This window comes from Triplophysa dalaica, chromosome 3 (genome assembly GCF_015846415.1).
Source record: "Triplophysa dalaica isolate WHDGS20190420 chromosome 3, ASM1584641v1, whole genome shotgun sequence".
Classification (NCBI taxonomy): Eukaryota; Metazoa; Chordata; class Actinopteri; order Cypriniformes; family Nemacheilidae; genus Triplophysa; species Triplophysa dalaica.
The window spans coordinates 7,524,900-7,542,421 of NC_079544.1; the positions used below are offsets into that span (position 1 = coordinate 7,524,900).

The 17,522-nt window shown below is 37.4% G+C and overlaps 1 protein-coding gene and 1 long non-coding RNA gene across 8 annotated transcripts in view; both read right to left on the bottom strand.

Moving 5' to 3' along the window:
• Positions 1–17,522, bottom strand: part of si:ch211-207d6.2 (sickle tail protein homolog) — a 45,181-nt gene that overhangs the window by 13,913 nt on the left and 13,746 nt on the right. For 4 of the 7 annotated variants that reach the window (XR_008906155.1, XM_056742502.1, XM_056742501.1 and 1 more), the window contains 8 exons: positions 15,508–15,703; positions 13,553–13,751; positions 12,906–12,999; positions 1,721–2,487; positions 1,111–1,212; positions 906–952; positions 260–417; positions 11–186 (listed from right to left, as the gene is read on the bottom strand). Coding sequence is in view for 6 of the 7 variants with exons in the window: in XM_056742502.1 (XP_056598480.1) it covers positions 11–186; positions 260–417; positions 906–952; positions 1,111–1,212; positions 1,721–2,487; positions 12,906–12,999; positions 13,553–13,751; positions 15,508–15,703 (1,739 nt within the window). In the remaining variant the exon portion in view is untranslated. The remainder of the gene's footprint in view (positions 1–10; positions 187–259; positions 418–905; positions 953–1,110; positions 1,213–1,720; positions 2,488–12,905; positions 13,000–13,552; positions 13,752–15,507; positions 15,704–17,522) is intronic. The other 3 variants (XM_056742505.1, XM_056742508.1, XM_056742506.1) reach the window with 1 other exon arrangement.
• On the bottom strand, positions 7,788–12,644 carry LOC130417179 (uncharacterized). The gene is made up of 3 exons (XR_008906156.1): positions 8,810–12,644; positions 8,165–8,258; positions 7,788–7,830 (listed from the first exon to the last, which is right to left on the bottom strand). It is a non-coding gene; the product is annotated as an uncharacterized LOC130417179 (long non-coding RNA).

The window sequence follows — 17,522 nt, forward strand, 5'->3', positions numbered from 1 at the left end:
GTTCTCTTACCCAAGCTCAAAGAGAACGTTCTCCTCCATGCACAGGTACTTGTGTCTTTCTTCTTCCACCAGGACTCTTTGTCTTTGAACAGGGTCCTCTGGACGCAGCGGAGTGTCTGAAAGCTTGCCAGTTATCTCCTTTTCTGCTTGACGCAGCATCATCTTCATGGTTTCCTGGTTTTGCATCTACATACGCAACAGTTAACAGTTATCACAGGTTATATGACCTGCTTATACAGGTGTGACTTTGAGATTGTACCTGCAGCTGTTTGAGCTGGTAGAGCTGCAGCCTGAGGTCAGAGACATTTCTTTTGAAGGTGAAGAGGAGTGAGCATACAGCAGGATCTGTGACAGGAGGTTGAGTCTGTGCTGGAGGAAAGTCTGTATTCACATCTGGGTCTTTATAGGATGCTAAACCTGAGAAAACACCAGTCTTTTACTCAATTTTACAGTCCCTGCTCAGATGAACATGGGGAAATGTCATTGAAGACATTAAATTAATGAATAAACAGTAATATATGTAAGGGACAATCCATGTCTAGCCACGCATTAAAGGATTTTACGCACAAAGGGGAGGCCAGGAACCACACAACGCGAAGCAGAGATGGTTGCCTCTGTGGAGGGCATTAAAATCCTTTAATGCATGGATAGCCATGGTTTCACCCGCTTATACCATAGTTCTTTGCCAAATGAAAGCTGTTTTTGATGTTGACAGAGTCATTTTTGATCAGACAGGTAAAAACGACAGCTATTTTCGTCAGTTCATTTCAAATGTTGACCAAACTGACTAGAATATTCGAGTATTCAAACAGATAATGGTATACAGCACAACAGCATTAATAGTAATACAATAGTCTTTGTTTGTTTGAAAATTAAAGAAAACAAATATCTGAATGTTTACTGACCACCATCATTTATGTTATGAGTAGGAGAGGTCCTCAATGTTTTTTCACTGTAGTAAAGGGAGAAAAAAAGAGGTCAAAATTCATGGAATTGGTTCTATATTCACATTATAGGCCTACTGATAAACTTGCTTAGATTTGACAAAAATAGACTACATTCTGTAACACAGTTATTATAAAGCTTCAAAAAGTTTAATTGAACATTTACCTGGTGGTCTCTTTGGCACTTGTATTCGGGGCTTTGAAAAGAGCATGCTGAACAAGTCCAGTCAGACTGGCTATTTGTTTCTCCATGGCCTTTATTCTTACACTAAAAACATAAGCCACAGGTCAATAATACAATAAAGACAACATTAATTTTTATGTTAAGACTATTATGCTAGATTATTATTAAGACAAATAATATAATGTTTGCAGGTCTCCCAACTGGATCTCATGGGCAATGGTCTTCAACATTGTGTCCAACTGAGGTCTGAGTTGCCCGCAAATTAATTTTTTTATTTGGCCACAAGCCGGGATTCAAACTCAGGTCGCCCGCAGCTCAATCGAAGTCCTCTGACATTTGTAATATTTAACTTTCTTTAAATTATTTTTTCAAAGTTCTTCCATAAAAAAGTTTGTAGTATTTCATATAACATGAAAACATTTAATTAAAATAATCATTTGAAACAAACAGAACTTCTTGTTACGAATCAAGTGAAAATAAATAAATATTTATTTTCACTTTTTCTTTATAATGTTATTTTTACAATACCCAATATTAGATATGAACCTCTTCACCTGAGCTTTATGGACTTTAATTTAAAATTGACTCTCACCTCTGTGGATCTCCAGCTGAGACAACCTGAAATGGTCTCTCTGCATGAGCAGGTGGAAAGTCTGCAAAAACCGGCGAAGTCATGTTGCCTCTCACCCTGGTCACCTCCATGTTTCCATTACCGTCCTTACGTAAAGATCTTCTGACAGTTGATGCCCTTTCCATCGCTACACCTTGTGTTTGCATGTGTGAGTTCTGGCCTGGGTGAGTGTCAATCATTCTGACCTCATTGACCCTGTGTGGGGAAGCAGGCGGAGTTTTGGAGCCCAACTGACTCTCGCTGTACTTGCGGGATTTCTGCCTGTAGAGGGTGTGCTGGTCCTGGCCGTCTGGGTAAGCGCTGGTGGACTTGACAGAGGAACGGTGCTGGAAATTAGCTGCCCCGTCTGGGATGTCTCCAGTATGGCTGCCTTGAGAAGAGGCGAGGCTAAGCCTGGCCTCGAGCTGAGCATACGGTTCAGCAAACACAGGAACGCTCTTATTGCTCAGATCTTCATCTGGTTTAACGTCCCGTCGTTCTAGGATGGCACTAGGGCAGGGTGTGTTGGAGCGACTGGGGGGCACGCTCGACAGGCGCTCCCTGGGTAAAGTAGCGGAAGTAGAATGGCTGTAGGAAATCCTGGAGGGGGAAGAGGGCACAGAACGAGGTGTAGGAGGAGACATGGAGCCCTGGACTGAGTGAAGAGGACTTTGGGGTCCTGAAAGAGTATGCACGGGGCTGTGGGGTCCATGCTGCTGTCTGTTACTGTAAAGCCTCTCTCTTGTGATCTGGGGATAGACCAAAAACACATTCAAGGGAATTGCCAGACAAGAGATAACATCTTTACACAGCAGGTTGGATGTTTGGTACCACTGCAATTGTGGAATGTAAAACACTGATGCTGATGCAAATCATCAGTGGATCACAACCCCAATACCCATATTTTCAGATTGGGTCAATTTTAAAAAAAAAGCAAACATTAAAATGTATCATTAAATATTTGTTAATTATTAGTATTTACTATACAATTTTGTACCAAATCATGGTAAACACAAATTATGTTTATCTTTTTGTAACTTTTAATGTAGTTATGCATTTTTTGTCGCTTTGTTTCTTCTACTTTACGTTTACATTTATGTATTTGGCAGTCACTTGATTTACATTGCATTATCCTTTACATTTGTTTTTTAAGTATGTGCAATCCCTGGGATTGAACCCCCGACCTTTGCATTGTTAACGCCATGCTCTTACCACAGAGCTACAGGAAATCTACTTAGTGTAGTTTTGTCCATGTTGGCATCTACCTAATGTGACAGACAACTTTATACCAAAATAGCAGTTTAAGTGAACTCAGCCTTGATATCAACAGAAGATATGGCATGCATTTTGTTAATAAAACTATTTATTTTGCTATACTTAATATACACATGCTTACAGATTGGTTACATTTTCCCCCCAGTTAAGAATTGTCATTAGTAATGACGTCATTAGTTGTGAAAAGCCTTTATCACATATTTAACATGAAAAAGAAGATGAAACAATGTCTTTTTGGCAGGAGAAATGAAAAAACGTTCCTAATGGTCAGGAAAGCAAAAACAGATCTGCATTATATTGTCTGTTGATATGATTTATGTTTAGGAAAGCACATAGATCTAAACAAAAGATTGAATCTTTAATAGCCCTGCCCAGACCTGTCAGTGTACAGTGGCCGCGCTTGAGCATGCAGCAATAAAAGCCCACAGACAAAATGTGCGTGCATGTGAATAATCCCTCATTCAAAGCGCACCAACACCCTCTGAATGAGCCCAAGAAGAAACAGCATTCTCCAAACCTGTCCTCACAACCTCATAAGTTTTTAGACCAGATTTAGAAGAGTAACCTATCAAATTGAAAGTGTACTTAATATTGTTGTCTGATAATTTGGCTAAATGCTTCATTAATGTAACGTTCTGAAAACTGAATGACATGACGAAACAAGTCGCAACGAATAAACCGGACTGCAGTAGAGATCTGCCAGTAAGAATAGAACAGTTCTCAAGTAGGATCTCCCAAAGCCAGGCATGTTTAAATAGGTGCAGCCCATCGTTTCATTATTGTATTATATAGGATCAAAAAATGTGTCTTTTTCATGGGTGCGCAAAGACCTCCATCAAAATCTAGTGCTTTTGTGGTCGCACAAGAAAATAAAGCCCTACAATCACCTTTAAAGGTAAAAGCTTGCAAGACTGTAAGCTCATCAACATGTCAGGAATGATGCAAAGCATCCGACAATCCACAGAGCTCCACTACTCCAGTCAATAAATTACATGAATAAAGGACAAGCTTCATCTCTCAGGGGATATAAAGCACTGAGAATGGATAAATGAAAGGCCAATTCATCATAAAGCCCAAACTGTTTAAAAAAGCCCTTCAAAACAAGTGCATCGCATCAACAAACACGCCTGTGCATGTTTGCTTTCTCACACTCTCGGGCGACCTGTTTTACACATCGATTTGTTTTTCTAGCTCATATCATACCACCAATCGTAAATACAGCTGGGTGGGTACAGGGTTAAAGGGTCTCCCAACAAAAACCACGTGGAGAGAGATTTCGGGATTCTCAGCTGTGAAAGGAAAACTTCTGTGCGGTCACAGGTGTGACTTCTATGGGAGACACATGTGCCAAAAAACTGTTTTGAGATTTCATGGTAGGCAGGCTAGCAGCTGCGCAGAACAGGAGACAGAAAACATACATATGAGCATTTTCTGTGATGCTTAGCCTCCCGTATAGAAACATGCAGGACGAAGGCACAGCAAGATTGCTACAACTTGCTACACATTGTCCAAATCTTTTCTTATTTAATGTTTTCTACACAATCATATAACATAATGTAAAAAAAACATTTTGTGAAAAATATAACCTCATATTTAAGGTTAATAAACAAAAATGAAAATTTTCCTGATTTTAAAAGGTTATGACAGCTCCTTATGTCATAATTAGATTATGCGACTTTAGTCTGGAGTTCAAGAATAACTTTAGATCTGAATGCTGTCATTTTGCATAATTCACATTTTTAAAACAATTTGACAATTTTGTGCAATGAAAGTTATCACCTCATTTCTTTGTTGAACATCTGTCAAAGTTGACATGACACTAAAACTAATTCATACAGGGCTTCCGTTTAATTTATCAAACAGCCCACCAACTAGTCTGTTGTAATTGTAATGTTCAGTCGGGAACATTCCTGTAGAGTTTCCAACTTTCCTCTCAACAACTATGCTTAAAAATGCTCTAGAGTCTAAAAAGACTCTTTGTCCTGTAATCTGTCAGCTCCTGCCCATCCCTTACCCATCCCTAAAGCTGTTAATTATATTAGAATAATGTTTTATTCAATTTGTTTACCTCCATAGACTAACGTGCACAAGCGTAACGGCAAACTTCCTATGTCTCCAGAAGCCAGGATGTCAGTTTCCGTTTTGCTCTCGCACCACGCAAAATGTCACTGTTTACATGATGTCTTCAAGATCTGCCAAAAAAAAGCATTTAAGATGTACACCACATCGTTGATGCCTGGTCTCCTGCTCCAACAAGCAAGCGGGACAAAGGATTTAAGCTCTATATATCGACTTTTATAACCAACAACAGAGGATAAGTAGTTTAATCTAATGTGATGTCCCGACAACTAAACTTGGTGGCTAATTACGTACTAATTTAAGAGTTATATTTAGAATGATTTACCTTAGCTAAATCCCCAGGAACATTTTAAACGTCTGGTTATTAAAGTAACTGTTGGTTCATAAGTCCTAGCTTCACCATACACTCAAAAGTGGGAGTGACAAACTAGGTTTCTAAGCTTTCCTCATGGATCTGTAGCACAATGACTTCATCTGAGCCCTGCTCTTTATTAGAAACTAAGAGGGGAAGAAAGTTAAAACAGTTGATAATTCATACTTACAATAAAAATAAACACGTTGCTAACTATAGCTTAGAAACTAACATTATCTGTAGGCACACTACATTAGATTAAATTACTTCCTCGTAATTGTGGATATAACTCGATATATAGAGCCTAAATCCGTTGTCCCGTTTGCTTGTTGGAGCAGTGGACCAGGCAGGTGTACATCTTTAATGCTTATATTTTGCAGATCTTTAAGACATCTTGTAAACACTGACATTTTGTGCAGTGCAAGAGCAAACCGGAGACTGACATCCCGACTTCTGGCGACAGCGGAAGTTTGTTGCTACAGAGCGTTTTGTATGCACCCTATTTATCATATAATCATCTGGGAACTGTCATCTACACCAGAGCTATAATGGATACAGAAAGCCCAGTTAACAGCTGACTGTATGCTGTGTGGTACTCTCAGTCAGACGCATCCCACTGCCGTGCTCTCCAGAGAGCCACTGGAGCTCTGTTTGTCTCATAATTTGAACTCAGTGCATCCCCACACCCGGTCCAGAAATTTCAGCCCTGATTCTGAATTACACACTTCTAAAACCTCTATGGCCTACTGAACTAGAGAGTTCGATGAAAACAATCCCAGAAGGCATTGCAACAATGCCAAATGAAATTCAACGCGGGGACACAATATGTTGTATAATTTTATGCTCGTTAAATTGAATTTGCTAGTCAACTGCCAGAAGTGAAATGTATCTATTCATATTCATAACACAATTCATAAAAAAGGATTTCCATGAAACGCTATTGCAGGTTAATTTGACTGATCATGGCTCCAATTAAACCTGTTAACCAAATCCAGATGCCATGTGTTATGTAATGAGACAAGGAACTGCCACTGCTTGGCCTGTTTTTTGGCCATTTCCAGAACACCAGCATCATTCCAGCTGCCATTTAGTAGAAAATAACTTTTTGACTAAGCCTATAATTAGATGTAATAAAGTTCACCAAGGAGCCAACCTGAGGAAGAACTTCGTTGAAGGTGAACTGCCATTATTATAATTGCACAACAGTACTTTGTAGTCAGTATAATAGCACAACAGTAGTTTTGAAAAAACATAAGTAGGCCCCTGTCCAACTCTGAAGGGTGCGGCAAGTATTCTATTCAAACAGATACACATGGGTTTTTCCTGGCTAAAAATGAGGCAACGTGCGTGTAGGCCTACCGTCCCTTTAAGTGGCTTTACAAAACACTTCTATTAAAGTTAAAAAAAAAAGATGAAAATGACAACTACCCAGTGGGCAATTGATGTTAAATAGACATCAAATTGACGTCAAACATCGGCATCAAAGAATTGGTCAAAAATGCAAATCAAATCGATGTCAAAATTTGACATCAAATTGACATCAAGTTTTGACGTTAATTTGATTAGCAATTTCTTTTACATTTTTTAACAAATTGATGTCCTATTCTAGACCAATAAATAATGAAACAACAGTACTTAATGTAAGACATGTTTTATTAAATACAATCAGCTACAATTCCAGAAATTTAAAATGTTCTTAAACCACTAATAAATATAAAATCCTCCTTGAATTACTTTTTAATTAAATATTAACATTTAAATTGATATATAAATATTAAGTGATCAGGAAAAAGCCATCACATGACAAAATTGTACATATTACAGGTTTTGATATCATATGAAAGCTCTCAAGCCCTTTCCATTTGTTAAAAACATTTACATTTACGTGTAGTTATTTAGCAGACGCTTTTATCCAAAGCGACTTACAGTGCACTTATTACAGGGACAATCCCCCTGGAGCAACGGGGAGTAAAGTGTCTTGCTCAAGGACACACTGGTGGTGGCTACTAGGATAGAACCAGCAACCTTTTGATTTACCAGTTCAGTGGTTTAACCCACTAGACCACCCACTCCATAAAAACAATTTGTAAATTAAATAAAAACAGTTTTGGAAAGGGCTTAATAGCTTTCATATGATCCTAAAACCAGTATTTTTTATTTCACCATGTGATGGGTTTTCCCAGATCATATCCCAAATGAACAAAAATAATTTTGATAAACAATTGGCTTAAGGCCTACTTATTCAGAATCTGAACACACATCAATCGCCGATTTCCCCTTTTGTCGTCCCATACCCCCACATCTATCGGGAGCAGACCGGAGATTTTTTAGCTGTATTTTTTTATTTCAGCCTCTGATAATGAAGGTTTGGACTGCTGTAGTGCACCTAAATGAAGATGAAACCACAATTAGCACACCTTTTAAGACATTAAAATATACCTAACATTTTTCGGCAACCATCACTTGTACATAGAAGTTAATGCAAGTTGCTGCTCTTAAATGTTTATTAACACTAAGATGTTCCCAGGTTTAAATAAGTATCTGTTAAATTTAGAAATGTGCACTACTTGCAAATATTTAAGAGTTGTTAAATGTTTTAAATGTGTCAGTTTACTAAGATAAGATTGTAATTTAAGCATTACATGTTTAATTTACTTAAAATGTAGCATATGTTGATAGACACTACATCCTCTAATCATACAAGAAAAGTAATGTAGTACCTATTATAACACGACATAGCCGTGTTTTCCAAAGGCCTTCTTCATTCCTGAGCCATCCATATTCATTGTTGACATCAATTTGTTTGTAAGAATTCTGAAAAAAAAGACAACCATATCAGTATTCAATGATTGTTAAGATTGTTGAACAATACAACTAAGTGACCAGAACAGCTGAGAAGTTTTCCTTTGAGCACAGTAACACAAATGGTCATTGAACCAGCTTTTGGTACCTTTAGTAGTGTGGGCTGGTCCTGCTTGACACAGTGGACCTTCTACCAGGACATTTTAGAACACTTCATCAGTGTGTATCAAATTATGAATTATAATTATGGGTATGTTTCGCTTTGTCGCATAGCATCGGTAAAGAGATTCAAATGAGGGCATTTTTATTTTATCCGAATATTAATTGCAAAACTAACATTACTCAGTGACATTTCTAAATCGTTAACTCAACGTTACACGCTTAATGGATCGCACATTAACATTACCTCAGAAATCTTCACGGTACTTCTGGCGGGATATTTCAACTCACCAGATTCTAATATATCGCCAAGTCATATATTTCATCAAAACACAATCTTCTAGGTTTTCAAAGTTACCCAATATATATCGTATTTTTTATTTCATGAGATGTTTATTACTCACCTGATAAAAAGCGACAACCTTGTCCAATGCTTCGACCGCATAGCAAACACTGGCCTCTACGCAAGACGTGATGACGTACGTTTCAACGGTCAACGTAGTAAATCCTCCAAATATTTTTATAAATTTTATATTTTTACGTGTATGTATAAAATAATATGTTATACTACATTTGCATCAAATTTCACACAAAAAATAAATTAATTGTTGTAGTCCATTCACTAACTTCAGCTGCTGAGAAACCCGGAAATGTGAAATAGGCCATGGCGCCGTCTACAGGTGGTATTAAGAAATACATAAGACAGATAATAAATGGGCATTAAAACTACAGAGAATGAATGGGCATTGTAGGCCCAACATTTTTCATAATAAAATTAATGATTAATTAATGATTATTAATAAAAATTAAGGAAAAATAAAAATTTATAAAAAATTTATAAGAGTTTTTTGACTAAAATGAACATGAAGTTGTAATACTGTAAAAATGGTACATACATTATAAGGTATTACAATTTTATGAGTATTTTCAATTACAGCAATGTTTTTCTAATTTTACAGTAATATAATATCACTATAAATAACAAAAATAAGGATACATAATACTTTATGTGGGGTTACAGCAAAAATGCTGCTTTTGTTTTTAATATTTTAAATTGTAATTACATCTGAATGTATTATTGGCAAATCAGTATATTTTCTTGTAAAATTTAACAATCACTGTTTCCTTTTATTTCAGCATGAGTATTTACATACTTTTAAAAAAAGTGTTTTTTACCACAGAAGTTACAGCAGTCCACTTTCATGTACAAATCCAAGAACTGCTTCAAAAGATGTGACAAATAGATGCATTTTGAGGGGCCAGTTAGAAGAAAAATGCTATTTCAACTGGATTTACATTGATGTCAATATGATGTCAATACAACATCAAATGAATGCCTATAATGCAACGTTGATTTGACGTCATTTCAATGTCAAACATATTGGGCTATACTTACATTAACCAATTTCAGTATGGGATAAACCTCATATTTTCACCTCATTAAAAACCTTGAAGAATTTAATGTATGATTTGAATTTGAAATGATGTGGTGCACCATCTTGATCAAATCTTGTCTGAAATTTGACGTCAAATTGACATCGAGGTGCCCGCTGGGTAATAAGTTATAAAAAAAAACATTCATTTTATTCATCTGAACAGAAAAGTTGAAAATTTAAATGCAAGCTTACCAAACTTTTCAGGTGATAATTAACCAGTCTAACAAAATGCGCAAAGTTCATTCACATCCTACATACGTTCTCTTGTTGTTCACAGAGCTCTGAATGAATCGCTGATCTCATACATTCTGTTAAAATGAATCGGTTCAGATGAGTCATTTGTGTGCGAGTCGGTCTGATCGCAATGTGCGTTCATACTGGCGAACTCGCTGTGTACAGAGTATAACGCTGATTCTACGAGCCAACTTCACATCTAAAACCATTTCAATGATGTATAGCACGTTAACTTATTTTTTTTTTTTTAACGTAAAACACATGAACTGCCGTCAAACACAGCTTATACAGCTACTAAGCTCTTCTACTAAACTCTTCAGCGCCTCACAGTTCTGATAACGAAATAGCGCCTCCACTGTGGCGTAATGCCGCAACTGCAGTTACAAATGACTCTGTTTAAAGCGGTGATCGCCGGAAATACGTGTTTTTCTTTGTCTTTGGTGTGTTATAAGTTGCCCATGCATGTATTATACACGTAAAATTAAAAAAATGTAAGTGTCGGAACAAAATATATATTTTATCTAGAGGCAAATGCCTACCCAGACCTGGGGCCCGTTTCAATAAGGAAGTTCAACCAACACCGAGTTAAAATCTGAACTCTGAGTTGATTTACTCAGAGAATCGCTACTCTGAGTTTTCAGTTTCAGAACAGCTGATTTGAGTTAGTTCAATCCACTCTGAGTAAGTTCACTCTAGGTTACGCGCGTTCAGCATGGCGATGAAAAGCCATTATCAATTGAGTGAAGATAGCACGATTCACCATGGCAACGGCACGTGACAAAAAGCGCTCTGTTCATTTCTCGCCAATCGAATTGAAGGTACTGTTACAAGCGTAAGGTGAATATTAAGAAAAAAAGAGCAACACAGCCGCAGCAGCAAAAGAAAGAGAGTTGGTATGGGAGAAAAGTGCTTCACTTGTTAATGCGCCAGTTTATATGTCAATCACTTTTATATTTATTTTGTTGAAACTGTGAAAATGTAAATTATATTTAACTCTCTCGCTCTCATGTAGGTGCTATCCTTTTGCAATAAAAAGATCTTGGCAGCAGCTGAATATGAAATATACGACGGCGTCGTAAAAAAAAAAACATTTCGAGAATAAAGTCGAAATGTTACGAGAATAAAGTCGAAATATAAAGTCAAAATGTTACGAGAATAAAGTCGAAATGTTACGAGAATAAAGTCGAAATGTTACGAGAATAAAGTCGTAATATTTTGAGAAAAATAACAGAATTTCTAGAAACAATGGATGTGGAGGATTTGGTTAAATCCTACTTGAGATTATGATTTAGCAATAAGGAAATTCTTTGTATTTTGGCGCATCATCACGGAGTTATAATTAGTAAAAGGACACTGCAGCCGTTATGTAGGAAACTGAATTTATTCAGAAGAAAAAATCTGACATGAACTACGAATTAACTCACTGATTCAGATGACGTGCTCAAACATAACTTCAACTCTTAAACTACAACCTTCACGAAAATAAAATACGTATTACGACGAGTTTATTCTCGTAACATTCGACTTTAATCTCGTAACATTTCGACTTTAATCTCGTAATCTTGAATTTATTTTATTTTTAACGTGCCACTAAAACGCCGTCGTAGAAATACAATAACATCATTTATTCAGGAAACTTTAAAGAAATAAAATGGTCTTGCTAGTAAGATGCCTGATTGGGAAATGTTAAATATACTTCTTAAACTGGCCTTAAAAGTTAAGATAAAACGTCCAAACGGGGCCTCACAATTCTCTCCCGACATAAATATAATTCTCTGCGAATTAATGCAGCTTCCTCTTCTATGGGTTCCTAAATAAACGGACATGCCATTTTAAGTTCTGTGTGACTAAATTGAGCGCGATTAGGAACACGAATCAATAAACAAATGACGTATGTAATTTCAACACCGCTCGCTTTCACTTCGAAAAGGGGGAGGAGATTGTAACAAACCCTAGGTTTGCGGAATAAAACCTGCTCCCGACCAGGTTAGGTTCACGGAGTAGGTTACTCTGGTTACTCACTCGGAGTATAAAATACCTCGATTTCTGAAATGGGCTTGACTTACTCCGTGGTCGCGGGTTTGACATACCTCGCGTTCTGAAACCAAAAACCCTGAGTATTCCGTTTTCTGGGGTTGACTTACTCTGAGTTTGCACTTACCCTGCTTTCTGAAACGGGCCCCTGTCCGAAACGCCTCGTGTAACCACACCCCGGCGAATCTACGTCAGTTCCTAACACCATTTGACTAAGACCGCCCAAATTTAACCGCAATTAAGGTGGGCGGTCTTGTAAATCTCATTGTACCGTCGCCTGCCCAACCTGATGTTCCGATTATGGTAAGAGGCGTTACGTTTCCGTGCAGTATTCGACCAATCACTACGCACTAGTGAACTGGCCAATCATAGCACACCTCGCTTTTCTAGAGCGATGAGCTTTGTAAAATATCAGCGCGTTTCTTAGAGGCAGAGCAAAGAGGAGATACAAACATGCTCGGTATGTGGAAAATACAGCGTCTTTTTTTTTTTACCTTAAATCATGTATACACATTGTATTACATCTAAAGCAAACAATAATATTAATTTTAGCCGCCTCAAATGACCCCTTTAATGCCCGGAGTGTTTTTTAAAAAGACACCCGACATCACTTTGCAGAGAGTCTGGTGAGGCTGCGCGAAATTTGGCTCAGGTGACCGCCTTTAAATTCTCTATGCAGGAAAAACCCTGTACACTGCTGTATAGAATTTCGAAAAGAAACATTTTTTTTTTGTCAAGAGGCAATTTTGAACCAACAGTGAGACTCCTTTGAATGTGGTCATACTCCTTCACTCACCCTTATATCACCATTATTGGCTCTGGGGTTGTGATTGAAGGCCTGAGCTGGATCCTTGTGATAAACCTTCAGGCAAGATTGTGGTGTGATGTTCCTGTAAAGTGAAACGAAATTACATTGTGTCAGCTGGGTTAAAGACAAATATATCCCAACCGTTAGGCTCTTCTTGGCTTAGTAAGGGTATATTCAAGACATTGTAATGGAAAAGATTTCAAAGTGTGATGGTTTACACAGTGCAAATGGCAAACAGCACTGTAACGTATCTGCCACTCATAGAAACAAACCGTTAGAAGCATGTCAACACAAGCTCCCTAAAGTGTGTTAAAAAACGCAGTCCAACCTGCACACAAATTGATCCTGCTGACTCTTTAGAGTGGGGTGTGGAGAAGGGCGTTACCCACCAGTCTGTGCACACTCAAAATCAAGCACTCCCTGCAATTTTCTGTACTTAAAAACCAACACGAGTGAGCCAACAACACTGTATCAACGACACATAAATCTTTGCGTTTTTCAAGATACTGTAACTCATGTCCAGTATGGCCAAAAGCATCACAAGGTCTGGTTAACATTGCACTGCAAAACACTTTGCCACATACTAGAAATTCTATTAGTGACTTGCGATTGTCTAAAACTGTTCAAACACACACCTGACATCATTCAACTCATAGTACATGTTCCTCATGTCATCCTTGATGTATATAGCCACACTGGGTGACTCCAGTATCTTCATGGAGAGGTGTTGAGGGAATGCACTGACAAACAGAGCTTTGATAGTGTCTGCACTTGTCACCTCATTGGGCATTCGGATCTGTTTGGTTTCCTCTCCATACTGTAGGTAGAGGACACCTGAAATAAACCAAACAAGACTTTAGTAGAGCATACTCTGGATAAATAAAGATACCTATTGGTATATGATGTCAGATGCATTTCTTCTTGCGACTGTGAATGAAAAGAAATTCATCTTTTAAGACAATTTAAATGAGGTCTGGTTTGAATGCATTGTAAGCATTTCCTTTTGATATGAATTATGAAATTTACAAAAGTAAAATAACTATTTGGTCCTGAGCTCTAACATCAACCTGACGCTGAAACATATATAAGAAGATTAAGATGCTTTATTATAAATAAAGTTTATTAAAAAAGAATCACTTTACCAGAAAATACTGGTACTTATACTAATATTTGCTTTTTTTTTAATTATGCATATGTGTGGTTTATGTCTGCAACTGTTTATTTAAAAAGGCATTTTGGTAAATGGAAAATAAACATTTTGAACAGCATAAAGGAAGAGTGTGTTTATCCTGAAAGATGCATTTAACAGATGAGGTGAATTGGTCAGTAGAGGAAAGGTGACTGTTTAGTGTTTGCTTTAGCTGAAATATTTGTCTGATTTGTACACTGCACTGTTTTTTTTTCTAGCATACAGTTTTTTATCATATAAAAACAGTTTAAAAGGACAGCTCGCCAAACTACAAGGAATTTGAAAAATCTTAAACTTTTGGTTTGGCTTTCCATTATCTCACAAAGCACTGGTTATCATAGAACACATTCATATTCCAATACAAATGACAGTAATTACAAAATTAAGTCAGACCTTGTCCATGATATTAAATCCCTGCCAAACTAGTTTGATCTACTATATTTATAGTAATAATGCATCAACAAATGTAACAAACACAGGCGAAAATATTTGTTTCATAGACGGTTTCTTCGAAAGCATTTGCCTGGTCTAAAGTTTACTTCTGGTCTGAGTTTGTTGATTGGTAAGGCTAATAATATATTTATGTTTAATTTAAATGTATATTAATTTATATTCATATTGTACTGTATAATCAATGTATTAAACATAGTGATGTAATGGTATCAAAAACTCACGATGCGGTAATACCTCGGTGTGCTGACTGTGGTACAATATTTATTGCGATATTTATAAAGACAAATTAAGACTTGGAAAAATGTGCCATAAGTGTTTGAAACAATTATTGAACATTGCAATGATTTAAAAATTAGGCATGTCATAACCTGTCCTCTTTTTTATCCTCTAATCATAAGTGTTGCTTTGAGGTATGAGGTAGCCTATAGGTCAAATGATTAAAACTCCCGATTATAAAATAAAAAAGCTGCACCAGCTGGACCTTGACAGAGGTAACATCCATTACATTGATTATCATTCTTCATGTTAAAGGCCAGGAAGACCTATAGTTTCATACAGTTATGTGACCACGATAATATTGAGACAATTTTGCTATTGGGATAACACGATATCGATAATATTAAATTAAAACAATTGAATTTTATTGTATGTTAATTTAATCAAATAAACAATTTATTTAATGGCTTGTGTAACTATGTCGGATTTAAGGTTATTTAAGTAAGTTCTTTTACCGGTAACCCAAAATAATACTGCTAGACATACTTTCAACTTGCTAGCTAATGTCATTTCTTTTGCTTGTTATCAGGAACAATCTACAGGGACTCTATTCTTTGCGGATCTGTAACAATAGTTAAATCTAGGCAAAAAAAGCATGCATGCACAGTACATTTGTTTATATTGTTGCTTTGAAACCATCGAATTAACAAAAGCACTAAGATGATACAGTACCTAATGACCTGTCCCTGGTCTGGTTAGTTGACTTGACCACAGGCAGACTTGCTCGGGTGCGGCTACCTCGGGTGAAGGCGGAGGGGGTGTCTCCCTCCGACATGGCCTCCGAAGAGTCGAGGCAAGCCATAGAGAGATGCTCCCCTGACTCCCCTAAAGCACACTGAGGAGTCACACTGCGCACAGAGCTCCTGACCTACAAGACAACAAAGAAGAGATTCGCTTGAAAAAATACTTCACAAATCACAATATTATAAGTGAAATGATAAACTTAAACTTAAATCATAAACTTCACTGCTCAATTCAGGACGAAAGGTCAGAGAGGAAAGTGGAAATGTTAAAGGCCGTTTTATAATAGCAAAAAAACGTGGACCAGATAAGAAATCAAAACAGCATCACCTGAAAGAGCAGAATCATAAAATTGTATAACTTTGCATTTTCTGAACAAAAGAGAATAAATGAAAACCATTACCTAATAATAAAACAAGCTGTGCTTTACTGTCTCATGACACGCAAATATACAACTGTCAACACGTCTTGAAGGCAATTACAGCTCAGTCCTGTAATTTAGCGCAAATTAAAGAAAGAAAAATGGAGAGATTTATATCCACTGACACAAAAGCTAAGGATAAGTGTGTTCTGCCGATTTTAGAGATATTAACCTTTTTATATTCTCACAGTGCATATGCATGGCTGTTCCAATATATCACACTTAAGGTGGATGTGCCGACTTCACTGAAGACGAGTTCTCAGCCTGAGGCGTTAAGTCTATGACAATAAGAAAAACCAACAGGCATACGACCACATCTTCTTAATTTGAAGTGCATCTCAACACAACGACATCACGCACATTGACCTGCTCTGACATGCACGCCTGCTAGATTACCACCCTGCATGACCAGAAGAAACTTAATCCTTCTATACAGTGCTGCCTCATTTTCGTCTGTGGTTTGGGTGACACCACACTTATGAGGTCAGCACACAATTACACCTTACGCTTCGAATCTGAGACAGTCATTTCCCTAAGAGTCTCAAACTATATCTGTAAACACAGCTTTATATTCTCAAACCAATAATGAATCCAAATTCCTTGGAATGCTTTTACAAAGGTTTTGTAACTTTCATGCATCTCTGAAGATTAGCTCAAGCTCCAAGTGCATTCAGACCAAACAATGCTCCATTGTGTCATGCTGTTTACCATAAGAAGAAGCACTTTCGACCTGACGTCCAATGTCATCCAAATCTAAAAGTTAATTTGGCTCTACCTTAACAACAGATTTCTACCCCTTCTACACCATTGCATTAAGACACAGGGAATGCACCAACTCTTTCCATTTACTTCATACAATGTGTGGTTGAATTTGCCCCCATTATGAAGGCGACACGAGGCAAAACGTCTTTTCAAAGTCAAAGACTGTGCTGTCTGATGGAAAACAGGGCTCATACAATTCAGTCCACATCCCAAAGCCCTCCGCTCTAAAGGTCCATGGGTGAGTGATGAATAGGAGTTAGATGTTATCTTTGCACAGGTGTTGCATTGTGGGCAGGCTAACAATCACTCAGGTGTTCACAGGCGCTGCCTTTCAACACCACTCGAAAAAAACTGCATTAAACTGTGCACAGATTTACCATGCAAGGCACCTGGGATGATTCCATGCATAATGCAACTGTACATTAAACATGTGTTGGATCAAATAAAAAAATTGTAAAATTGTACATTAAATCTACAGTAAGTAACTGTCAAACCTGCTGCAAAATTACAGCAAGGTTTCACAGTGTAAAAAGTGTCACTTGCAGAATTCAGAGAAAAAGAGAGAGGCCTAAATAAAGAAGGTAAAAGTGTAAGGTTAAGCTTGAAAGGAGAAGTCTTCTCTTATCTAGAGGTCGTCCGATTGATCGGTCAGGTGATACATTTGCCGATTTGGGGGAATTTTTAATAAATCGGCATTTGCCGATTGTGCCACATACTAGGCCGATTAACAAGCAGGTGGATCTGTGAGCAGCTAACCTTGTAG